Source organism: Bos indicus, chromosome 13, assembly GCF_029378745.1.
Source record: "Bos indicus isolate NIAB-ARS_2022 breed Sahiwal x Tharparkar chromosome 13, NIAB-ARS_B.indTharparkar_mat_pri_1.0, whole genome shotgun sequence".
Taxonomy (NCBI): Eukaryota; Metazoa; Chordata; class Mammalia; order Artiodactyla; family Bovidae; genus Bos; species Bos indicus.
In genome coordinates this window covers 27,955,966-27,982,698 of record NC_091772.1, presented here as the reverse complement: position 1 = coordinate 27,982,698, position 26,733 = coordinate 27,955,966, and the positions used below count along the sequence as shown (strand labels likewise).

At 41.7% G+C, this 26,733-nt stretch overlaps 1 protein-coding gene across 1 annotated transcript; it reads left to right on the top strand.

The window, feature by feature from the left end:
- The first annotated feature begins 2,762 nt into the window (after positions 1-2,762).
- Positions 2,763-25,223, top strand: LOC139186640 (phytanoyl-CoA dioxygenase, peroxisomal-like). Its single transcript, XM_070801929.1, has 9 exons — positions 2,763-2,837; positions 7,212-7,270; positions 8,247-8,357; positions 8,997-9,165; positions 11,942-12,023; positions 13,281-13,462; positions 15,653-15,802; positions 21,946-22,076; positions 24,934-25,223. Exons 1-8 carry the CDS (start codon positions 2,763-2,765, stop codon positions 22,072-22,074), a joined length of 957 nt encoding a protein of 318 aa, XP_070658030.1. The 3' UTR covers positions 22,075-22,076; positions 24,934-25,223.
- Positions 25,224-26,733: the final 1,510 nt, after the last annotated feature.

Here is a 26,733-nt window from a genome sequence, read left to right as displayed (position 1 = left end):
GGAAGTTTTGGCCACAGCAATCAGAGCAGAAAAAGAAATAAAAGGAATCCAAATTGGAAAAGAAGAAGTAAAACTCTCACTATTTGCAGATGACATGATCCTCTACATAGAAAACCCTAAAGACTCCACCAGAAAATTACTAGAACTAATCAATGATTATAGTAAAGTTGCAGGATATAAAATCAACACACAGACATCCCTTGCATTCCTATACACTAATAATGAGAAAATAGAGAAATTAAGGAAACAATTCCATTCACCATTGCAACGAAAAGAATAAAATACTTAGGAATATATCTACCTAAAGAAACTAAAGACCTATATATAGAAAACTATAAAACACTGGTGAAAGAAATCAGAGGACACTAATAGATGGAGAAATATACCATGTTCATGGATTGGAAGAATCAATATACTGAAAATGAGTATACTACCCAAAGCAATCTATCGATTCAATGCAATCCCTATCAAGCTACCAACGGTATTCTTCACAGAGCTAGAACAAATAATTTCACAATTTGTATGGAAATACAAAAAACCTCGAATAGCCAAAGCTATCTTGAGAAAGAAGAATGGAACAGGAGGAATCAACCTGCCTGACTTCAGGCTCTACTACAAAGCCACAGTCATCAAGACAGTATGTTACTGGCACAAAGACAGAAATATAGATCAATTGAACAAAATAGAAAGCCCAGAGATAAATCCATGCACCTATGGACACCTTATCTTTGACAAAGGAGGCAAATTTGAATATACAATGGATTAAGGACAATCTCTTTAACAAGTGGTGCTGGGAAAACTGGTCAACCACTTGTAAAATAATGAAACTAGAGCACTTTCTAACACCATACTCAAAAATAAATTCAAAATGGATTAAAGATCTCAACGTAAGACCAGAAACTATAAAACTCCTAGAGGAGAACATAGGCAAAACACTCTCCAACATACATCACAGCAGGATCCTCTATGACCCACCTCCCAGAATATTGGAAATAAAAGCAAAAATAAACAAATGGGGCCTAATTAAAATTAAAAGCTTCTGCACAACAAAGGAAACTATTAGCAAGGTGAAAAGGCAGCCTTCAGAATGGGAGAAAATAATAGCAAATGAAGCAACCGACAAACAACTAATCTCAAAAATATACAAGCAACTCCTACAGCTCAACTCCAGAAAAATAAATGACCCAATCAAAAAATGGGCCAAAGAACTAAACAGACATTTCTCCAAAGAAGACATACAGATGGCTAACAAACACATGAAAAGATGCTCAACATCACTCATTATCAGAGAAATGCAAATCAAAACCACTATGAGGTACCATTTCACGCCAGTCAGAATGGCTGCGATCCAAAAGTCTACAAGCAATAAATGCTGGAGAGGGTGTGGAGAAAAGGGAACCCTCTTACACTGTTGGTGGGAATGCAAACTAGTACAGCCACTATGGAGAACAGTGTGGAGATTCCTTAAAAAACTGGAAATAGAACTGCCTTATGACCCAGCTATCCCACTGCTGGGCATACACACTGAGGAAACCAGAAGGGAAAGAGACACGTGTACCCCAATGTTCATCGCAACACTGTTTATAATAGCCAGGACATGGAAGCAACCTAGATGTCCATAAGCAGATGAATGGATAAGAAAGCTGTGGTACATATACACAATGGAGTATTACTCAGCCATTAAAAAGAATACATTTGAATCAGTTCTAATGAGGTGAATGAAACTGGAGCTGATTATACAGAGTGAAGTAAGCCAGAAAGAAAAACACCAATATAGTATACTAACGCATATATATGGAATTTAGAAAAATGGTAACAATAACCTGGTGTACGAGACAGCAAAAGAGACACTGATGTATAGAACAGTCTTTTGGACTCTGTGGGAGAGGGAGAGGGTGGGATGATTTGGGAGAATGGCATTGAAATATGTATAATATCATATGTGAAACAAGTTGCCAGTCCAGGTTCGATGCATGATACTGGATGCTTGGGGCTGGTGCACTGGGACGACCCAGAGGGATGGTATGGGGAGGGAGGAGGGAGGAGGGTTCAGGATGGGGAACACATGTATACCTGTGGCAGATTCATTTTGATATATGGCAAAACCAATACAATATTGTAAAGTTAAATAAAATAAAATAAAATAAAAATTCTAGCTCTTCCCTAAATTTCAAATTAGGAATTCCAGGGCTGTCCGATGTTTAGGGCTCCCTGCATCCACTGCACGGGTTCAATCCCTGGTCATCAAACTAACATCTGGCATGCTGAGCGGCCCGGCTCCCTACTCCCAAAGTTATACTAGAGCATTTCATGGACTCATTTATGTTCAACACCTTTTTTTTTTTTTTAACGACCAAACTTTATAGTATTTCAGACTGAATTCCCAGTAAATTGAATGTCTCTTCTGGAAAGCACATGTTACTTCTAAGAATTTTCATTCCTTCAGCAGCTTGGTAGAAGGATCTTCATGAATAAAATAAGTGGAACTATGTAGCTAAGCATGAGTTATGTTCTGGCATGCTTTCTTCCTGGGCAACCTTAACCCAGTGACTGAGCCCTTGGGAATAGTTTCCTGCTCTGTGTGACAGATATGATCTTCAGGGTCTTGTAGAACAAACTGTGTCAGTGCCCTTGGCCGACGTGGGAGGTGGCAGCTTCTTTAGCCCCAAGGCCTTGGCTGAGCAGGAGCGACGTGGAGGCGGGGCTGATAGCAGAGTTAAAAAGACGTGTGCCTCCAAGGGCCAGGTGTTCCCCGAGAGGCCATGGACCAGAACCACACCTCCTCCCGCCTACGCATCTTGCTGCGCCACCTCGATGGCTGCTTGGCCCGGCCCACTGTATCCTTTGGGAGCACGGCGTTCGAGCTCGGAAAGTGATGGCTTTCAGGGTGTATCATACAACCTCCCTGCTGACTCTTTCTGGCTCCTGGCTCCCACCATCTGTCCTTGTGATGGTCACATCTCTTCCAGGTGCTGGCGGGCGGGGACACGTACATCCCCCAGGAGGGCACTTGTCTGCCAGGTGGGTCTGGGACTGCTGGCTCCAGTGACTTGGCGTCGGAGTTGGCGTTGCTGCAGCCTTCCGGGCCCTCTCAGGGCCTCTGTTCCCCGGCTTTGGGAGGGGACGGTGGGAAGTCCAAGCTGGCTGACTCTCTGTTGCCCTGTCACTTTCTATACTTGACCATGCCTGATCGTGGGGCTGCCTAGAGACAGAGACCATAGCCAGGGGCGCAGAGCCACCTGAGGAGCCGAGCGCTCCTCTCGGGATGGGGCTGCCCCCCAGCTCTTCTTCTTCAGGGGAGCCCGGTGGCACTTACACTGTTTCCTGGAGAAGGGCTGGGTGTCCTGTGTCTACTCCTGGTCAGGCCTTCTGAAATGAATCCAAGTCAATCTGTGCGCCACCAGTGTTGGATCCAGAGAGATGTCACTGTGTGCCTCAGAAATCAACTTGCTTTGCAGAATTGTTTTTGCGTGTTCAGTGATCTCATTCAGGGCTCACAACACAGGCTGGGATTTTGCTCTGCTGTATTCAGGATCCTGAAATCTTTCTTAAAGTCGATTCTGGTGGCTGTTCCTTTTAATTTCACTGCTGTTCTCCCAGAGGAGTTCCAATCAGAACCATTGTAAATTTAAAATCCCATCCACAAACTGATAAAGGGAACCTAGGTGACTCTGTGGCTTCCCTGGTGGCTCAGAAGGTAAAGAATCCACCTGCAAGGCAGGAGATCAGGGTTCGATTCCTGGGTTGGGAAGATCCCCTGGAGGAAGATTGGCAACTCATCACAGTATTCTTGCCTGGGGAATCCCCACGGACAGAGGAGCCTGGCGAGCTAGAGTCCATGGGGTGGCAAAGAGTCAGACACGACTGAGCAACTAGGCACAGCACAGGCGACTATAATCTCATTTTACAGGTGAGAAAGCAATTGAGGTTGGAGATTAAAACTCCTGACAAAGGTCATTTAAGGCACATAGTGGTTGTTAAAGTGTGGTCCCAGGGCCAGCAGCATCAGCACCACCTGGCTACTTGGTAGAAATGAAGGGCCTCAGCCTCCTCTCAGACCTGTGGTGTCAACATCCAGGGACATGGGGCTGGCAACCTGGTTTCACCTGGTTCTGATACAAGTTCAGTTGTGAAAACCACAAATATACTCGGACCAGATATAATTGGAACTAGATTAAGGTTTCTGAGTCAGGTTGTTAACACTTTCAAATTTTAATTGTGTGGGTTTTTTTTTTTTTGCCCACCTGTATGACACATGGAATCTTAGTTCCCCAACCAATGATTGAACCCATGCCCGCTGCAGTGGAAACACTAAGTCCTAACCACTGGACTGCCAGGGAATACCTTAAGTTTAATATTCTGATCATATTGGACTTAGCTTTAATAGTATGGAGGTCAGAGTTGGTTTTTTCCATATCTGTTTCCTAGAATAGCACCAACACAAGCTCCTATGGTGGTGGAAATGTTCTGTGCCAGTGCTGTCCAATATGGTAGCCACATGTGGCTATGAACACCTGAAATATGACTAGTGCAGTTAAAGCACTGACGTTTTCATTTGAATACATTTATTATTTTTATTATTTTTTAGTATAAATTTATTTATTTTAATCAGAGGCTAATTACTTTACAATATTGTATTGGTTTTGCCATACATTGACATGAATCCACCACGGGTGTACATGTGTTCCCCAGACTGAACGCCCCTCCCACCTCCCTCCCCATCCCAACCCTTTGGGTCATCCCAGTGCACCAGCCCCGAGCACCCTGTATCATGCATTGAACCTGGACTGGCGATTTGTTTCACATATGATATTATACATGTTTCAATGCCATTCTCCAAATCATCCCACCCTCTCCCTCTCCCACAGAGTCCAAAAGACTGTTCTATACATCTGTGTCTCTTTTGCTGTCTCGTATACAGGGTTATTGTTACCATCTTTCTAAATTCCATATATATTCATTAGTATACTGTATTGGTGTTTATCTTTCTGGCTTACTTCACTCTGCATAATCAGCTCCAGTTTCATCCACCTCATTAGAACTGATTCAAATGTATTCTTTTTAATGGCTGAGTAATACTCCATTGTGTATATGTACCACAGCTTTCTTATCCATTCGTCTGCCGATGGACATCTAGGTTGCTTCCATGTCCTGGCTATTATAAACAGTGTTGCGATGAACATTGGGGTACACGTGTCTCTTTCAATTGTGGTTTCCTCAGTGTGCACACCCAGCAGTGGGATTGCTGCATCATATGGCAGTTCTATTATTTCCAGTTTTTTTAAGGATTCTGAAATAAGGAATGATTTTTGAAGTATGACAGTCTAGTTTTTATTTTTATAAAGATTTTTTGGAAGTGGAACATTTCTAAAGTCTTTATTGAATTTGTTACAATATTGCTTCTGTTTGATGTTTTTGATTCTTGGCCATGAGGCAGGTGGGCTCTTAGGTCTGAGACAAAGGATTCAACCCACACCCCCTGCACTGGAATGCAGTCTTCACCACTGGACTGCCAGGGAAGTCCTACGGTGTAGTTTTTAAATGCATATAAACACAAATAAGAAAATCAATATCACCCATAATTCCACTTCCTACAGGTCATTATTTGTAAACAGTTTGGTGTGTTTATTTCCATGTATTTACATAACTGCATAATTCCATAGTTAGGACCACGCAGTATGGTACAGATTCTTACCCCATTTTTTTCCCCAGGTTTATTAACATTATATAGGAAACATAGTAAATAATTATTAGCTTTGTAAACATTTCCATGTATTAAAAAAATTCTCCAAGAACAACAACAAAAGTAAAAGCCATAATGCAGGAGTGGGAGAGAGGAGAAAAGGACTGGAAGAGTGATGTCTGGATGTCTGGACTGTCCTGGCAGCCACAGTTTGCTGAGAACAACTGACAAAGAGGTTAACTCTCTCCCTCGGGGAAAACAGACTGCAGCTAGTAATTCTGACTCCTGGCCTGCCTCCTCCTTGACTTTTTATTTTTCCACACTGTGAGGCCTGTGGGATCTTAGTTCCCCAACCAGCTAAGTGAACCAGGGCCCTCCAGAGAAAGAGTGCTGAGTCCTAACCACTGGGATGCCAGGGAATTCACATCTCCTTGATTATTATATTGTCCCCAGTTACATACAAACAGCATTCAAAAAGCATGTTTTTGAGAAGTGACATTCTGAAAATAACTCTTTCAGCAAAAGAAACAATAGAAAAAATGAGAAGAAAAAAAAACCCCAATGCTAAGACAATCATCTGTGATAACTATATAGAAAAGAAAACTAGAAGGAATTTTCTAGTTTTTTAAGATATTTAAAATGATACTCTAGTATGTGGATTATATTTTTCTTGGAGTCATTGTTTATTTTATGGACTTTATTTTTTCTTTTGAGAAACCATAGGTAATTCAGAGGCCTGTGAAAGGCTGTATCACTGCAGATCTTACACCTAAGGACACTAGTGTTTTTTACCCTCCTAGTTCTCCAAGTATTTTCCAGCCTCAATACAACTGAAAGATACAATCCAGTCCTACCACAGTGATTTTTTACTGGGGGAAGAATTTTGGAGCTTGAACTCTAGTAGGGGTTTAAAAAAGTTCTCCAGGTGAATCTGACACCCACCATACCCACTTCATCTGAGAATCAGTGCTTTACAGGGAGGCACTCCACTAAAGCAATAGCTTTTAGTCTTGAGCCAGGGTTGGCAACATTTTCCATACTTTTTTTTTTTTAATGACCAGCCAAACTGTTTCTAATATTTTGGACTAGGCTCCCACTAAGTTAAATATCTCTTTCAAATAGCACATTTCTCTTTATTTCTAGAATAGAGCCTTTGCATTTTTATTCACTCAGTAGTTTGGTGGAAAAAATATCCAGGAGGAATAAGGAAAGTATGAATATAGTGTCAGTCAAGTCTTAGCTCAGTTGCTCTCTGCTGGGTGACCTTGGACCAGTTACTGAGCGCTCCCAGCCTAGGGTTTCTGCTCTGTGCAGTTGGCATAATAAAGGTCTTGGCTTCCAGGCACCTCCTTAGGCCATTGTGAAATGAGACGATCTAAGCAGCAGTGCACTGAAGCGTATGTGTGTAGTCAGTGTGCCTGATGACTGTGTAGGGCTGGTCTTCCCTTGTGAAAACCAATCCAGGGTGGGTTGATTCTAGAAGGGTGATGCCTGGACTTCACTTGATTTGCCTTAAATCACATCCTAGATATCTCACCCGGCTTCAAGGCCTGGTTCTCCAGCCACTTTCCATCCTCAACAATTCCAGTAAGTAGATATAATTTTAATTCTTAACCATTCAATGTAAAAAAAGGTTTCCCCCGCCCCCCGACCATGGTAACTAGGATATAAAACACAGGTTGCATGATGAGAATTTATTATACAAGTCCTCCAACCCAGGACTTTTTCTAATTGGAAATTTTTTAAGACAAAGACTTTTCCTCTATGTATTTTAAATTTTAAAAAGAAGTGAAAATGTCAGAAAATGCATAAGCTTATTTTGTAAAATTCAGGCATGGTAAATCTCATTTAAATTATCCTGTTATTTGGTCACTCTGATGTCCAGCTAGCATCATTGGTTTATCTTGACGTCACTTTTGAAGTGGAAGACATTGATGTCTGTGGACTATTCTCATAGAGTGGCAACTCCAAACCAGAGGAAGGGATAGGGTGATTTGAGTTTGTGTGTGTGCTATACACATATTTAGATTTTTGTTACTTGGATTTCTTCTGTGAATGCATGAACCAGACAATTAAAAACACAAAATATATTAAATTTGTTTCCTCTTTGATAAACCATATTTATTCATTACAGAGCCAATTTTAAAATCAGAGAAATAGGAGGAAGTAAAAAAAATCATCCATAATGCCATTCTATTAAGGAAATCACTGTTAAACATTTTTCCTGTATTTCTTTATAGTTTTTTCCTTGGAAACAAATAGTGTCTTGGTTTTATATCACTGTCATCAAATCTTAATTTAATAAGCAATGTCCTTAATTTAATAAGTATGTTCATTTTTAATCCAATCACATTGAATGGATATGATATAATCAGTTAATTATTATTCTATATCTTAGTGACAGTAATTACTGTTTTAGATTTAAAACTTAAAAAAAACTCAGATTATTTCCTTAAAGTCTTAGAAATGCTTGGTGGAAGAGTACAAACATTTCTCAGGTTCTTGATACATAATGTTAGGTTGTGATTTTTAAATTGGATTTGAGATTTTTTTCCTCCTTTAGGTACACTTGGGAGAATAATGTTCTAAGCCTAGAACAGAGAAAATTCTATGAAGAAAATGGATTTCTTGTCATTAAAAATTTGGTGTCTGATGCTGATATTCAACGCTTTAGGTGCTAAGTAACACTTTATTATATAACGGAAATGTGTATTCTGTGTGTACAATGGGACTATGGGTAGGATTACCTTGTGTGTGTTCAGATATTTTTCAGGCATCAGGTTTGTTAGGAAGTGGCTTGTTAGAACCTGGGTTTGAGCCAGAGTGTCTGGCTTTAATCTCAGTCTCTTTAGTTAATATTGTAGGTATAGGGCAATTTCCTTAACCTTTCCATGCCTGTTTCTATATCTGCAGAATGGGGAAAATAACAGTACTTATGTCCTAGAATGGTTTTTAGGACTAAACAGGTAAAGTAGAGACAGAGTTCTTAGGGCCTGGTACATGGTGATGCTAGGGAGGTGTTTGCTTTTTTGTTCTAATGAAACCAAATCACAAATATTTCCCCACTGGTCCACTAAGCTACGGACTATTCAAATTCTGGTAGCGAATTTCAACTCCACAGTTAGGAGGCGGGCACTTCTGAGTTGGCCATTTTCTCCTTCCTGTCATCAGAACTATTTGACCTGGGGCTTGAGGACCATTTAGTGCAGAAAAACCACTCCCAAGTCTTCGAATCCTTCCACAGAACAAATGGAAGGCCAGGAAGGTGCTTAGTGCCTGTGGTACTGACATCATTTACCAATGAATTTTCTAGGAATGAATTTCAAAGAATCTGCAGAAAGGAGGTGAAACCATTGGGATTGTTGGTGATGAGAGATGTCACCATCGCAAAATCAGAATATGTGCCAAGTGAGAAAGTGGTTTCCAAGGTCCAGGATTTCCAAGAAGATGAGGAACTCTTCAGATACTGCACCCTCCCTGAGGTTCAAGACCTTCCTGTGCTTTCTTTCTCTTTAAGCTAATAGCCTATCTGCATGTCTGCCTCTGAAATCTTTATAACTTTTTTGTTTTTTTCATTTTATCTTGCCCTTTTCTACTGGCCTTCCCAGGTGGCGCTAGTGATAAAGAACCCCCCTCCACTGCAGGAGACTTAAGAGACATGGGTTCGATCCCTGGTTTGAGAAGATCCCCTGGAGAAGGAAATGGCAAACCACTCCAGTATTCTTGCCTGGAAAAGCTCATGGACAGAGGAGCCTGGCAGGCTACATTCCATGGGGTAGCAAAGGATTAGACTCTTGTCCTTTTCTATTGGGGCCCGATAGCAGTGGTTCTTAATCAGAGGTGGACATTTGGCAAAGTCTGGAGACATGTTTGCTTGTCAGGCAGGAGGGGTGGTGGGTTTTAATGGGTAGAGATCTGGATGCTGCTACTGGGTCCAGGGATGCTATAATGCAGAGAAGAGCCTGTTGCAGCAAACAAAGAATGATGCGGCCCAAAATGTCAGTAGTGCCAAGACTGAGAAATCCTCATGATTTTTCTATTTTTGCTGGAGAAGAGCAGGATTTCTGTGGTAAACAGAGAGCCTTCTCACACTCCCTACAGGCATGTCCACAGGGATAAAAGTGCTGAGGCTTACCTATTGCACGCCGCTTTTCAATTTGTTTTATGAATCTGGTCAGTAGTGGTGTCTGTTTTTAAATTTAAACTAGGTTTTTAAAAAATTATTCTTTAAGAGTAGTTCATAGCTATGAAAATATCTAGTGTGGAATGACATGAAGGGAAAAGGAAATTCTCGCACCCCCTGCACCACTCACTGTTCTGTTTTACGTATTCATCTAGAACCGTTTCAGGTATAATCAAGCATATTTGTATAACCCCACCTTTCGTGTAACAGGAAGCATCCTGGTTGTCACCTTGGTTTTTCCACTGGTAATACACATGAGAGAGACATCTTTCCATTGGTATCTGTGGATCTACTTTATACTTTGTAAACTATTGCATAGTAATGCCTTGCATGAATGTATTACAGTTTCATTTTTAAAAGAGTTTATTATTTTTTTCTCATTTATTTATTTTTGCTGGTGCTGTCTTTGTTACTGCACATGGGCTCCTCTCTAGTTGAGGTGCACGGGATTCTCATTTTGTTGGCTTTTCTTGCTGCGGCTCTCAGGCTCCAGAGCTGGAGCTCGGCAGTTGTGGTGCGAGGGCTTAGGTGCTCCTTGTGTGTGGAATCTTCCTGGAGCAGAGATCAAATCCATGTCCCCCGCACTGGCAGTGGGGTTCTTATCCACTGTAGCATAAGGTAGTCCTGTACTATGGTTTCTGACCAGTCATTTAGAATGGTTTAAAAGGACACTTTGCACAAAGTTCTTATTAGAACTTATACCCCAAGTGCTGTTAGAAAGTCTGATTCTTGAAGACTGCACAGCTGAGGTATCTGGGAGGTCTGGCCTCTTGAGTTGGGGACAAGAAGGGAAGTGGCCTCTTTGAACCATGCATTCTTCCCAACCTCACGTCCTGTTTTGGAAATGAAAATTGTGTGGGTGGATCATGATAAAAGCTGGAAATTATAGGCAGCATGTGGTAGAATGTCCTGTCAGGATGTTCCTACTTCTGTAACCTGCAAACCATGTGTCTGGTGGTTCATGCAATGATTTTTTAGGAGGTAGGTATTCTTCTAATAGCTAGGTGTTTATTTTAATATATATTGGAAAAATGACCAGCGCCTCAAACCCATGGTTTGAAGAATTTTATTAATTAGGATAAGACTAAGATAGGAAGTAGGGAGAATATCCTCTAAATATATTGGAAAATTCTGCAAAGCAGAACAAAAACTCTGAGGATTGCTCTTGAATGACAACCATTTAGAAAATCGCAGCCTAGGAGAGATAAATTGGAAGACTGAGATGGACACATACACACAGTGTATAGAAAATAGACAACAAATAACGATTACTGTATAGCACAGGGAACTGTATTCAATACTCAGTAATGGCCTATATGGGGAAAGAGTCTTAGTGTATATATATATAACATTTTCATTTTACTATACACCTGAAATTAACAATTATAATTCAACTATACCCCAATCAAAATTTTTTAAAAAAGTAAAGAACAACTCTTTTCCCATCTTTTTGAATACCCCCCAAAATGACAAAAACAAACTTTTTAATAAAAAATAAAACAAGCATTATGTCGGTCTCCTGGGAGTTTTGTAACATTTCAAGTGTTTTATACTCAAATTGCCTACATTCCTTATACAGAAGAGATCATATAATTGAGCGCCATAGAATGTACTTCATTTTTTGGAGTCAGACAGAATTAGAGATTGAATATGGATATGAATTTGAGCAAACTCCGAGAGACAGTAGAGGACAGGGAAGCCTGGTGTGCTGCAGTCTGTGGGGTCTCAAAGAGTCAGACAGGACTTAGTGTCTGAACAACATCATCATTGTTTTCATTCAACTGGCCCTGCCAGTTTGGACATCTTTTTCATCGGAGGTTTAATTCCTGCCCTTCGTAGCTGGTGTCTCAGAAAAACTCATGTCTCTCTTGTAGAAGAAGCACTTAGATTTTCAGCTGGTTCCAAAAAGCCTGTTTGAGAGTGTTTCTGATGATTTGCAGTTGCTCACTTTTGCGTGGTTTGTTTGCAAGGTTGTGAAATACTGGTTGATTGATTTAAATGACTGCCAACGGGGTATAGATAGATGTACTTTGTGCCACATACTTGTGCATCTGATTTCCCTCCTTTTTCCTTAGATTCTGAAGTATGTGGAGTGCTTCACTGGACCCAATATTATGGCCATACATACAATGCTGATAAACAAACCTCCAGATTTTGGTAAAGAGCTTTTATTGATAAAGGAAAAGAAAAGCAAACAAATAAAGAGAAAAAGAAAGAAAATAGCAAAGTGCACTACTGCTAAATTTTTGCATAAATGAATATATATATTTTCACTTAAGTCTCAAAGTAGCTTACATCATAACAACACTGAAGTATAATAGTGATATCAATGTTAACTCCAGGGTTATTGCTGGGACTGTAGACAAGTGGCTTCTGAAAGATGCAGTTTAATAAAACACAACTGTCTCTCTACCCCCACAGACTCCTGATATTCAGCATCTCTAAGCTTTGTTACCCATTCTCACCAATGCATGAGGGTGTGGACTTTGGCTTCCTGATCTGAAGACAGTATTATTACTAACAAATTTAAAACTGAACTTTTATCAAATACCATAGCTATTCTTAAAGTTTTCTGTGCTTGGTAAAATGTAGCTTCTAAGCCCTCCCTCCTAGAGAGACTGATTCAGAAAATAGAAACTAGGAACCTGGATTTTATTAACCATACTCAGAGATGCTATGCAGATGGCTCTTGGGCCACACTGAGAAATTCAGCTGTATCAGTGGTAGGAAATCAGCCATTAGAGATCTTTAATCCATTGCTACTCTGTCTCTGTCCTGATGGCCAAGAGAGGTTTATGTACTAAGCCTGTAGCCTAACATCAGTAGGCCTTTCCCTCCCTGGGTGTCCTGGGTGAAGAGATCACCTGGCCTGGGGAAACCACGTTCAGAAGGCAATTCTAGGGGAGAATGTGAATGTGGGTGTAGTATCTCTGGTTCTTCACAGTGATTGTACAGCAAATGGTTCTAGTTTGGTGGGGGAAACCTTTTGAGAGTCCTTCTATTTATTTATTTAGTTAATTAATGAATCATTTTTTTATATCAGTCACTTAGAAGGCTGTCATAGGATCTCAGATTTGACCACTCTCTTTAATTAGTCAACCTGTTTTGGGTATACTAAGCTCTATGCCCAAACCAGAGTTAGGAAGGTATAAAGCACAACGGAGATGATGACATATGTACAGATTGCTAGAAAACAGTGTAAGTAGTCCTCAGCTACCAGAAATCCAGAAAGAATTAGAGGATTGAGTCATTGTGCTGATTCAGTCTTCTAATTTGGTGCTTATCTCTAGAGGCTGGTTTTCTTCAGCATTGTCTCATCTGTTTGGTTTTTGCAAGGATAGGTCATTGTTCTGGTTTTTTAAGCAGAGAAGAATTCTGAGACTTGAGTTTATTTAACAGCAAATTCTGTTTCAGGCAAGAAGACATCCCGTCATCCCTTGCACCAGGATCTGCACTATTTCCCATTCAGGCCCAGCAATAGCATCGTTTGTGCCTGGACAGCCATGGAGCACATTGACCGGAACAATGGGTGTCTGGCTGTGCTGCCAGGGACACACAAAGGCCCCTTGCAACCCCATGATTATCCCCAATGGGAGGTAAGTTTGCTAGATGGCTGAGTTTTGATCAGATTTGACTGTTTTGATTTCATATCAGTACTCATATTCTTGCCTGGAGAATCCCATGGACAGAGGAGCTTGCTGCTGCTGCTGCTGCTAAGGCGCTTTAGTGTCCGACTCTGTGCGACCCCAAAGACGGCAGCCCACCAGGCTCTGCCCTCCCTGGGATTCTCCAGGCAAGAACACTGGAGTGGGTTGCCATTTCCTTCTCCAATGCATGAAAAGTGTAAAGTGAAAGTGAAGTCGCTCAGTCGTGTCTGACTCTATGCGACCCCATAGACAGCAGCCCACCAGGCTCCTCTGTCCATGGGATTTTCCAGGCAAGAGTACTGGAGTGGGTTGCCACTGCCTTCTCCGGAGGAGCTTAGCAGACTACAATCTATAGGCAAAGAATCAGACATGACTGAAGTGACTCAGCACGCACATACACATAAGGAGCTTTACCAGTAAGATGACATTTCCCTTCTTAGAGAAACATTGTTCTGGAATGTAAAACGAGGATTAGGGAAAATTCCAGGATGTCAGATAAAATGATCACCTCCATTCTTTCAACAAGTGCTTGAAGGCCAACCAAAGTGGTGGACTTTGGTGATGCTATAAAAGATCTGAGATTATAAAGCCTAACTACAGAGGTAAGACAAAAACACGGTAACACCAGATGCATGTGCCAAGTGAGTCTTACACACTGACTGGTTGGTCTCTCAGTGAAGAAGCGGGATTATCTGCTTCCACCTGAAGAGACCAGCAGAGAGAGGCTCTGGGGAGGACTGAGCAGCGTTCCATTATGAGGCTGTTCCATAGTTTATCAATTTAGCTGGTCAATGCTTTGGGGCCCGTGATTGAGGAGATCAAATCATTTTTTCAAGGACAATAACCTTGTGGTCTGGCACAGTATATGTATTGCAGGTGTAGGAGTCCAGAGGCAGAGAAACAAGGGAGTAGACTCTTAATTAGTGTTTTAGATGTAAGGAAATAAGGTCTCAAAATCCCATAATGATGGTAAGGATGGAAGAGCACCTTTTGTTAAGGCAGACAGAATGCACACGGTTCTGCAGGATGCTAAGAATATTGGGACTTCCCTGGTAGTCTAGTGCTTAGGAATCCAAGCTTTCACTGTGAAATGTGCAGGTTCAGTCTCTGGTTAGGGACTAAGATCTGACAAGCCGCTCAGCCAAAAAAAAAAAAAAAAAAATATATATATATATATATATGTGTGTGTGTGTGTGTGTGTGTGTGTGTGTGTGTGTTTTAGGACTTCTGTGCTTAAATTAGTCAGAATTAGTTAGAATTCCTGCACTGAGGCTTAGTGCTAAGTGCTGCAATGAGAGACTAGATGGAGTTATCTTGCTCAAATATCCACTCTGGGCAGGAGTCAAAGACTCACCATAGTATAGTCGGGAAGTAGTCATTCCCCCAAAGGAATTTGGGTTTGGGATAGTCTTAGGAAAGGAAATGGGATAGTGCCCAAGACCCAAAAAGGCTTGAAAGCTTCTCATTTTAGGTTTTTTCCATAAAAGATATAACCACTAGCTAATGCAGTAATTAACTTTGAAAATAGTTTGAAAACAAAGTTGTGAGTTTTTTTTTTTTCTTTGTGTGCAGTGACTTTGAAAAACAGAGGTTGAAATAATTTTAAAATGTAACATTTTAATTTACTTTCTTTCTTTACTCTGGATGTAACATGAGTGGGTTTTGAGCTCAGAAATACTGAGTACTTTCTCTCTCCTATTTGGGGAGATGAGCCTCTCTCTGAGTTAGCTTCTTAAGAGATCCTTCTGAGTAATAGAGGAATGACTGATGCAAGTTCCAGGTGAGGAGAAGAGCATGCTGGGAAAGAATGAGCATGGGTTTACCAGGAAAGATGATCTCCTGCATTCCCACAAAATGCAAAGCTGATCTGGGTCTTCAGTTATCATTCAGTAATGAACCATAGGTGGAAATTCCAAATTTTTCATCCAGTCTAAAGTATCTCTGATTTTAACAACTCATGGCTTTCTAAAACCAGTCAACTGAGAAGCTTTGGTATAAATAATTTTTTAAAAATCTAATTTATTTGTCTCTTTCTCTTGGAAGAACTTAGAGAAGCTTTGTTTTCCCTGATGAATCATTGATAAAAGTTTTAATTCTTGACTTCTTCACTTTTGAACTTGGCTTCTCTCATGATTTTAGGGAGGAGTCAACATCATGTTCCACAGGATCCAGGACTATGACAAAAACAACGCCCGGGTGCACTTGGTGATGGAGAAGGGAGACACCGTCTTCTTTCACCCTTTGCTCATCCATGGATCTGGTCGGAACAAAAGTCAAGGATTCCGGAAGGTACACATTCACATCACAGCACTGTTTGAAGATGAATGCATGAGGAAGAAAAGTATCCTGATACATGAAAAGTTAAAGGATTTGTAACTTTTAACTCAGCTGCCCTTTAGTCTGGTGTATCTACCAGGAAATATATTTGTCTCCCTCATGCTTTGTTGCTTATAGCAGTAAGAAGCCAGATGACCTTAGGATGCCATCACTATTGAACATTCATGGCATTTCTCCAGACAGAGAGCATAGTTACTTGGCAACTGACAGCATGTTTTCAGAGGAAAAGACAAAGGCAGACATACATACCAAATAATAACATTTGGAAGGTATACAGCTCATATAAGGGGAACGTCTGTAATATTATTGCTATTGGTTAAAATATTATTGATTGGAAAGGAAGGTGTGAATTGGCCACCCAGAAATCAGATATGGCCATATTTTTCACTCCTTAGCCTCAGAATGTTTTAAGCTTTATGAGATCAGTGCTTACATTAAAAATGGACAGAATTTCTCATAAATTTCCACATTTCTTGTTTCTCTAAAATTCAGCAGATCTGATGATATGCTGGGCTCACATTTCCCAAGGATGACATGGCTGTTGATACTAAATATTAGTGTCTTCTTTGGGGCTGCGACCGGTGCATTGAGCGCGACGGCGGCTGCTACCGGCACACTAAGCACGGCCGAGAGGAGCTACCCCATGTCCGAGGTCAGGGGCAGAAGCCGGGAGGACCCCATGCCTGAAGGGCGGCGGCCAAGAGGAGTTACCCCATGTCAGAGGTCAAGGGCAGCGGCCAAGAGTGGCAGGCTGCAATGGCGCAGGAACGGCAGAGAAGAGCTACCCAAGTCCAAGGTCAGGGGCGGCAGCCAGGAGGAGCTACCCCACATCCGAGGTTAGGGGTGGCGGCCAAGAGGAGCTACCCGCGTCCGAGGTCAGGGGCGGCGGCCGGGAGGAGCTACCCCACGCCCGCATGCCAGAGGCCAGGGGCAGCGGCCGGGAGGACCAACCCCACGTCCAAGGAGTGATGGCAGCGCGGGCGCAGGAGGGCCTAGAGGCGCTATCCCACATTGAAGGTCAGGAAGGGCGGCGGTGAGGAGATACCCCTCATCCAAGGTAAGGAGCAGCGGCTGTGCTTTGCTGGAGCAGCCGTGAAGAAATACCCCACGTCCAAGGTAAGAGAAACCCAAGTAAGATGGTAGATATTGCAAGAGGGCATCAGAGGGTAAACACACTGAAACCATACTCACAGAAAACCAGTCAGTCTAATCACACTAGGACCACAGCCTTGTCTAACTCAATGAAACTAAGCCATGCCCATGGGGCAACCCAAGATGGGTGGGTCATTGTGGAGAGATCTGACAGAATGTGGTCCACTGGAGAAAGGAATGGCAAACCACTTCAGTATTCTTGCCTTGGGAACCCCATTAACAGTATGAAAAGGCAAAATGATAGGATACTGAAAGAGGAACTCCCCAGGTCAGTAGGTGGCCAATATGCTACTGGAGATCAGTGGAGAAATAACTCCAGAAAGAATGAAGGGATGGAGCCAAAGCAAAAACAGTATCCAGCTGTGGATGTGACTGGTGATAGAAGCAAGGTCCGATGCTGTAAAGAGCAATATCGCATAGGAACCCGGAATGTCAGGTCCATGAATCAAGGCAAATTGGAAGTGGTCAAACAGGAGATGGCAAGACTGAATGTCGACATTCTAGGAATCAGCGAACTGAAATGGACTGGAATGGATGAATTTAACTCAGATGACCATTATATCTACTCCTATGGGCAGGAATCCCGCAGAAGAAATGGAGTAGCCATCATGGTCAACAAAAGAGTCCAAAATGCAGTACTTGGATGCAATCTCAAAAATGACAGAATGATCTCTGTTCATTTCCAAGGCAAACCATTCAATATCAGAGTAATCCAAGTCTATGCCCCAACCAGTAAGGCTGAAGAAGCTGAAGTTGAATGGCTCTGTGAAGACCTACAAGACCTTTTAGAACTAATACCCAAGAAAGATGTCCTTTTCATTATAGGGGACTGGAATGCAAAAGTAGGAAGTCAAGAAACACCTGAAGTAACAGGCAAATTTGGCCTTGGAATACGGAATGAAGCAGGGCAAAGACTAATAGAGTTTTGCCAAGAAAATGCACTGGTCATAGCAAACTCCCTCTTTCAACAACACAAGAGAAGACTCTACACATGGACATCACCAGATGGTCAACACCGAAATCAGATTGATTATGGTCTTTGCAGCCAAAGATGGAGAAGCTCTATACAGTCAGCAAAAACAAGACCGGGAGCTGACTGTGGCTCAGACCATGAACTCCTTATTGCCAAATTCAGACTGAAATTGAAGAAAGTAGGGAAGATCACTAGACCATTCAGGTATGACCTAAATCAAATCCCTTATGATTATACAGTGGGAAGTGAGAAATAGATTTAAGGGCCTAGATCTGATAGATAGAGTGCCTGATGAACTATGGAATGAGGTTCATGACACTGTACAGGAGACAGGGATCAAGACCATCCCCATGGAAAAGAAATGCAGAAAAGCAAAATGGCTGTCTGGGGAGGCCTTACAAATAGCTGTGAAAAGCAGAGAAGTGAAAAGCAAAGCAGAAAAGGAAAAATATAAGCATCTGAATGCAGAGTTCCAAAGAATGGCAAGAAGAGATAGGAAAGCCTTCCTCAGTGATCAATGCAAAGAAATAGAGGAAAACAACAGAATGGGAAAGACTAGAGATCTCTTCAAGAAAATTAGAGATACCAAGGGAACATTTCATGCAAAGATGGGCTCGATAAAGGACAGAAATGGTATGGACCTAACAGAAGCAGAAGACATTAAGAAGAGGTGGCAAGAATACACAGAAGAACTGTACAAAAAAGATCTTCACGACCCAGATAATCACGATGGTGTGATCACTGACCTAGAGCCAGACATCCTGGAATGTGAAGTCAAGTGGGCCTTAGAAAGCATCACTACGAACAAAGCTAGTGGAGGTGATGGAATTCCAGTTGAGCTATTCCAAATCCTGAAAGATGATGCTGTGAAAGTGCTGCATTCAATATGCCAGCAAATTTGGAAAACTCAGCAGTGGCCACAGGACTGGAAAAGGTCAATTTTCATTCCAATCCCAAAGAAAGGCAATGCCAAAGAATGCTCAAACTACCACGCAATTGCACTCATCTCACACGCTAGTAAAGTAATGCTCAAAATTCTCCAAGCCAGGCTTCAGCAATACGTGAACCATGAACTTCCTGATGTTCAAGCTGGTTTTAGAAAAGGCAGAGGAACCAGAGATCAAATTGCCAACATCCGCTGGATCATGGAAAAAGCAAGAGAGTTCCAGAAAAACATCTATTTCTGCTTTATTGACTATGCCAAAGCCTTTGACTGTGTGGATCACAGTAAACTGTGGAAAATTCTGAAAGAGATGGGAATACCAGACCATCTGACCTGCCTCTTGAAAAATCTGTATGCAGGTCAGGAAGCAACAGTTAGAACTGGACATGGAACAACAGACTGGTTCCAAATAGGAAAAGGAGTACATCAAGGCTGTATATTGTCACCCTGCTTATTTAACTTATATGCAGAGTACATCATGAGAAATGCTGGACTGGAAGAAACACAAGCTGGAATCAAGATTGCTGGGAGAAATATCAATAACCTCAGATATGCAGATGACATGACCCTTATGGCAGAAAGTGAAGAGGAACTAAAAAGCCTCTTGAAGAAAGTGAAAGTGGAGAGTGAAAAAGTTGGCTTAAAGCTCAACAAACGAAGATCATGGCATCTGGTCCCATCACTTCATGGGAAATAGACGGGGAAACAGTGTCACACTTTATTTTTTGGGGCTCCAAAATCACTGCAGATGGTGATTGCAGCCATGAAATTAAAAGACGCTTACTCCTTGGAAGGAAAGTTATGACCAACCTAGATAGCATATTCAAAAGCAGAGATATTACTTTGCCAATAAACGTCCGTCTAGTCAAGACTATGGTTTTTCCAGTGGTCATGTATAGATGTGAGAGTTGGACTGTGAAGAAGGCTGAGCACTGAAGAATTGATGCTTTTGAACTGTGGTGTTGGAGAAGACTCTTGAGAGTCCCTTGGGCTGCAAGGAGATCCAACCAGTCCATTCTGAAGGAGATCAGCCCTGGGATTTCTTTGGAGGGAATGATGCAGAAGCTGAAACTCCAGTACTCTGGCCACCTCATGCGAAGAGCTGACTCATTGGAAAAGACTCTGATGCTGGGAGAGATTGAGGGCAGGAGGAGAAGGGGACGCCAGAGGATGAGATGGCTGGATGGCATCACTGACTTGATGGACTTGAGTCTGAGTGAACTCTGGGAGTTTGTGATGGACAGGGAGGCCTGGCGTGCTGTGATTCATGGGGTCGCAAAGAGTCAGACACGACTGAGTGACTGAACTGAAGGCTTCCAATTTATCAAAACAGCCCTTTTGTCTCCCTGTCGCTGAGGGTTAGTTGTCAGATTTCATTCTGCATTCATTCAGACATCCACCAGGCTCAACAGGACTGAGATGAGCATGAGGCAAGAAGGCAGTTCTCTTGGAGGCTAAAAGAAACTCAGTGATCCAATTAAATAATATTTTAATATCTTATTTAAAATAAAGAAACATTAATGCCAAAAAGTCCATGGTGAGGCACTTACCTCGTGATCCAGTGGTTACAAATTCACCTTGCAATTTGGGGGAAGTTGGTTGGTTCAGTCCCTAGTTGGGGAACTAAGATCTGACAGGCCTAAGAACAACTAAGCTCTTGTGCTACAACTAGCAGAGAAGGCAATGGCACCCCACTCCAGTACTCTTGCCTGGAAAATCCCATGGATGGAGGAGCCTGGAAGGCTAGAGTCCATGGGGTCGCTGAGAGTCGGACATGGCTGAGCGACTTCACTTTCACTTTTCACTTTCATGCATTGGAGAAGGAAATGGCAACCTACTCAGCTGTTCTTGCCTGGAGAATCCCAAGGACGGGGCATCCTGGTGGGCTGCCATCTATGGGGTCGCACAGAGTCAGACATGACTGAAGTGACTCAGCAGCAGCAGCTACAACTAAAGAGGCTGTGCACTGCAATGAAGATCCCACATGCTGCAACTAAGATTCAACGCAGAAAACAAAAAATTCCACACTGAGCACAATCTCAAATGAAACAAGATCAGACCCTCCACTACCATGACACTCAGAACAGTACAAATTGGGGGGGGGGTACAGGCACTATGCTGGAAATAGTGTGTTTTAATATATTAATTTTGTAATTTTTCAATATTTTTAACTGCTTTAATGGTTTGGAAAATGCTATTAAAAAATACATAAAAGCGTACAGGTAGGAGTGTACATTTCTTCTCTTTTGCCTCAGGCTACAAAATGGCTTAGTATAGCACTAGGGTTTCCATAGGAAATAAAGTTCATGACTCAACTGCTTAGAAATTTGTAGGAAGTAGGAAGATCTTCTGATGGGTGCAGTCACCCTAAGACAACTAACTTGTGACAACGAAGGTGAGTTTTAACTATCACCTTGCAAGTTAGATCTGTTGATAAGTCCTTTGAGACTGGGGAGAACCAAATAACTTCCATCTTACCTTCAAAAGGAAACAAGATGAGTATTTTATGTGAATGCTATCAGACTGGAACTGTGCTTTGGACTAGAGAAGGGTGTCTGCGTATTGTTTTCCCTTGCAAGGGCTTTTCAGTTTTTCTTGCTCCATCATCTGTGGCCATTGAAATACCAACTCATTACAAACTCCACTAACTTCTGTAACTGAGTTGATGAGAAACCCTGCAATACATTCCTTAGTAGCACTTGGAAATATTCACTCATTAGAAAAATCAAATGCTAAAAAGTTAAGACTTCTTCCTTACATAATTCTGTTCCCTGCCCCGTATATATCTTTGGATAGTAAATTACACAGTTAAAAATCTTACAATTTCTCAATTAGCCTTTAGCTGGAAGAAAAAAGCAGCTGAGTCATCGAGGGACTGATTTAAGACACATGGGAATAGCATTCAGTCTAGAAATCAAATGCTCACGGACAGAACTTTCTGAAAGATGCCTCATTGCTTGACTGATGGTGTTAACAAGGTGTTGTTTTTTTTTTTTCTTTCTAACATGAGTCATTCACTTTCCACAGACAATTTCATGCCATTTTGCTGATGCCAACTGTCACTACATTGATCTGAAGGGCACCAATCAGGAAAATGTTGGAAAGGAAATGGAAGAGGTATTCTGTAAAATCTATGGATTGAAAAACGCCAGCTGAAGGTATGTCTGTATGAAATGACAAGGTAAAGATCTCGTTTTTTTCTCTTCTTCAGATGTTTAATACTTCTCCTACCTGATTCAGTTTGAAAATATAAAGTGCTTGGGTTTACAGCTTGTTTCAGAAACACCACTGAGACATCCTGGAAAGACAGCGGGGCTTGTTTCTACTTGTTTCCCTATGTGGGGACCTGGGTTCTGTGAGTCTAAGGGCTAGCCTGTTGTACACAGGCCATCACGTTCCAAAACAGACAGGTACGAGAGGAAATAGCACAATCACAGGTCAGGAAGTGGAGGACAAAGTGACCTTCTGAATGCACAGATGTTAAAGGTTTGGGCTGTCAATCATTAAGCCTCCTTTATTTGTGAAGAAGAGAGTACGTATGTATGTGGAATTCCAGTAAGACTCTCAGAAAACAATTCTCAAGCAAGTGTTTGGGTCAGTTTGCATTGGGAGTTTAAGGAAAGCCTGCATGTAGCAGAGATGGGAGATCACTGATGGTTCTCATAGCAGTGTAAGAGAGTATTTCATATGCCTGCCTAATTAATACACCTCACTCTAGATTATTTATTTTTAACTAGTGAACATTCCATGCTGTTGCTGATCAATAACAAGTTAGCAGTCAAGGCAAATAAACAAACTTATTTGCATTGTAGATGATTATATTTTAGGCCCTGAACCAAGAAGCTGATCCTATTTGGTAAACGTGCCTGCAGTTCAGTTCAGTTCAGTTCAGTTGCTCAGTCGTGTCCGACTCTTTGCGACCCCATGAACTGCAGCACGCCAGGCCTCCCTGTCTATCACCAACTCCCAGAGTTCACTCAAACTCATGTCCATCGAGCCATCCAGCCATCTCATCCTCTGTCTTCCCCTTCTCCTCCTGCCCCCAATCCCTCCCAGCATCAAGTCTTTTCCAATGAGTCAACTCCTCGCATGAGGTGGCCAAAGTACTGGAGTTTCAGCTTTAGCATCAGTCCTTCCAATGAACACCCAGGACTGATCTCCTTTTGGATGGACTGGTTAGATCTCCTTGAAGTCCAAGGGACTCTCAAGAGTCTTCTCCAACACCACAGTTCAAAAGCATCAATTCTTTGGCACTCAGCTTTCTTCATAGTCCAACTCTCACATCCATACATGACCACTGGAAAAACCATAGTCTTGACTAGACGGACCTTTGTTGGCAAAGTAATGTCTCTGCTTTTGAATATGCTATCTAGGTTGGTCATAACTATCCTTCCAAGGAGTAAGTGTCTTTTAATTTCATGGCTGCAATCACTATCTGCAGTGATTTTGGAGCCCCAAAAAATACAGTGTGACACTGTTTCCCCATCTATTTCTCATGAAGTGATGGGACCAGATGCCATGATCTTAGTTTTCTGAATGTTGAGCTTTAAGTCAACTTTTTCACTCTCCTTTCACTTTCATCAAGAGGCTTTTTAGTTCCTCTTCACTTTCTGCCATAAGGGTCATGTCATCTGCATATCTGAGGTTATTGATATTTCTCCTGGCAATCTTGATTCCAGCTTGTGCTTCTTCCAGCCCAGCGTTTCTCATGATGTACTCTGCATGTAAGTTAAATAAGCAGGGTGACAATATACAGCCTTGACGTACTCCTTTTCCTGTTTGGAACCAGTCTGTTGTTCCATGTCCAGTTCTAACTGTTGCTTCCTGACCTGCATATAGTTTTCTCAAGAGGCAGGTCAGGTGGTTTGGTATTCCCATCTCTTTCAGAATTTTCCACATAATCATAAATGCATCATCTATTTTGGGGTGACATGACCCCCAAGTAGACTGAGTGTAATAATAAATCAGGGCCGCTCAGTATGTTGAAGAGCCTCACACACCAGTGGCAAGGTGTTATCTTCTGAAACAACTTTCCAGCTCAAGATTCTCCATCTTAACCTCTTTACTTTCTAGAATGTCTGAATGTATCCCTGTATGTGAAGATGCTCTGGCCTGATATTTGCACCTTCTGGAGGGTCTTGCCTTCTTCCATTGTCCAGCACTTAAATGTCCTACGAAGGCAACGTATTTTGCCGGTTGGGGCTTTCATCCAGCGTACAGAATTTTAAGGCAGGAAAAAAAATGTATATATTCTGTTTGAGGTCTGTCAGAGTTGTACTAAATCAGTAAGTTCCTGTATTTCTTTTCATGACTCTCTCAGCTATAGTTTATCGACTTTACTTAGAAGAACAATACTACCTTCTGCTATAGAGTTCTTTGCAGGCACAAAACACATTCCTATCCCTTTTCTTCACCAAAACTCAATGGAGCAGTTGAGATAGTTCCATGCTCTTAATGAGAAAAGGGAAAGTTCAAGAGATAGGGTTCAGTTATGTATGTGACAGGGATTTCAGAGGCCCAATTCTAAAATTGTTCTTCCCATCATACCTAGCTGTTTGCTAAAAAATAAGCAAAAACGTCTGAATTGTCTTATTAGGAACAAAGAAGAAAAAACCAATCCAATAGCCTAGGACATCATTTTCAGGAGGAGATCACCCAGAATGGGGCAGGCAAATATCACCAACCACAGAAGGAGCTTGGGTACTAAACTGTATTGTGACCAAACATAACAGCCATTTCCAACACCTGTAATCAACACAGGCACCAAGGAAAGAAAACTGACAGAGTGGGCACTCACTGACCCACTGTCCTGGCTTGTGAAACATAGTTTTAGATGCTGGCAAGTACATTAACTGCAGTCTCAGAATGTGGTTTTTATGTACTAATTTATGACTACTGTGGAGGGCTGTTTTTTCCCCCGTATTTAACCATTTGTAGATGTCAGAAATCTTTGTCTTATGGTGAATAGGTAAATCCAAGTTCTCAGAAACTCATTGTGTTTGGTATTATTTGCAGGATGTTTGGACATTTCGAGGGTGTGTTGTGAAAGGAGAAAGAATCAACCTTAGAAATAGCCCTTTGGTCAAACTCTTGTCAAGAAAACCAAGGTGGAACAAGATGTCAGAGGAAAATCTTTTCTCAATGAGATGATCTAATCGTTTCTATCCATGTTAACAAAATCCAAGTGCACGGATGCAGTACTTAACTGCACATGGGTAATTCTGCAGTATGGTGGGATGCCTTCAATGGATATAAAGTAGAAGAACTGAAATATTACTGTTTTAAGGAAAACTTGGGGTTGCAACTAATAAAAGTGATGCATAAAGAAGTGGGTTAGTTCAGTTTCTTCCAACCAGTTAGCTTTTTACCCAAGCAGGGATTAATGCTCTCAAACACAAAACCCATCACCTCCTAATTTTGTGTTGTGTAAGATTTCTTTTCAAATCTGGAACAATGAATATTAGAGGTGCAGTTAGTGAAGGGCCTAAGAATGGCATTAGGGTGTAAAATAAGGGTGGAAACTCACATTCTGACACAGGATTCCTTCCACGGCCTCTCTAGGCCAACCACGCTCCTTAAAAAAACAGACTGGATCTTTCCAGGTCTTTTTCTCTAAAGAAAGAAGACCAGGGTAACTTTCTCTGCCAATTCATATTTGGCATGGCAGTTGAAAACATTCAGAATTAATGAATGAAACCTAACCTCTTTCAAGGTCCAGGAAATTTTTAGGTAACTTTTGATTTGGATTTCAAGTGGTGTAGATGGGAAATTTAATTAGGATTGTGTTTCTCCACCAGTGGAGGGCAGCAAGGAGACATAGTCCTTATTTTTAAAAATTCTAGTTGAACCTTTAATAAGAAAAAAAAAATAGTAAGAAGAATGAAGTGTTTTTTTTTTTTTTTTCGGTCAATCTGCTAAGCGTATGTTTATCTAAATCTAGTGTCACCATTTTTGTCTGTTTCTCCTTAAGGACACCCAATTTAAACTCAGGTCTACCTTGAAACTGGGGACTTCAGCAGGAAAACCAGACAGCAGAATTTGTCATTTCTCTGGTGTATTTTTGAGTGAACTGCAATTAGTCAATCGGGAAACATTGCCCATCTTATCTCTGTTCCTTTTGTGTACTAGTTCATCTAACAAATATCTAAGCATCTGTTACTGAACCAGGTTTGTTCCTGCACACAGCTCAGCAGTGATTCCAGGGGCTTTGTGACTGGGCCCTGTGGTCTGGCCACTGGCTCACCTCTGAGGAAACACAGCTTTCTCCTCCAGGTACCTTGGAGCATCTCCTCCTGGTCTTAAACCTACATTTCCTGGTCTATGGGCATTTCCCAGGCTAATGTGAGAGCCGAAGAAACAAAGCTAAAAGCAAAATGGTCCCCAGCTCTTCTCAGAGATTCCCTTTGTGGTCCTCTCTCTGACAGGCTGGAGGTGAAATCCCAGCTCTGTTGTTCCCCACCGTGACAGTCACTTAACATCTCTAGACCCCAGTTTCCTTATTTGTAAGATTGGACTTCATGGGGTGGTCTTGAAGAATAAATAGGAGTGCTGGGTATGCTTCTTTTCTGCTCTTATTCAGACTTGGTAAAGAAGTTCTGAAAATGAGGTCCATGTTACCCATAAAAACAAAGAAAACTACCCCTCAATTGGAAGAGGGGTTCCCCAGACCAGCTTCAGTGAGGGTGATCCCTTGGGTCCCTAATCTGTGTCGGTCCCTTGTTGCTCTGATGGGACCAAGCATCCTCCTCCAAGACAAAAGCAAAAGCACCCACCATCTTAAATCATCATCTTAAATCACCTGATCTTAAATCATCC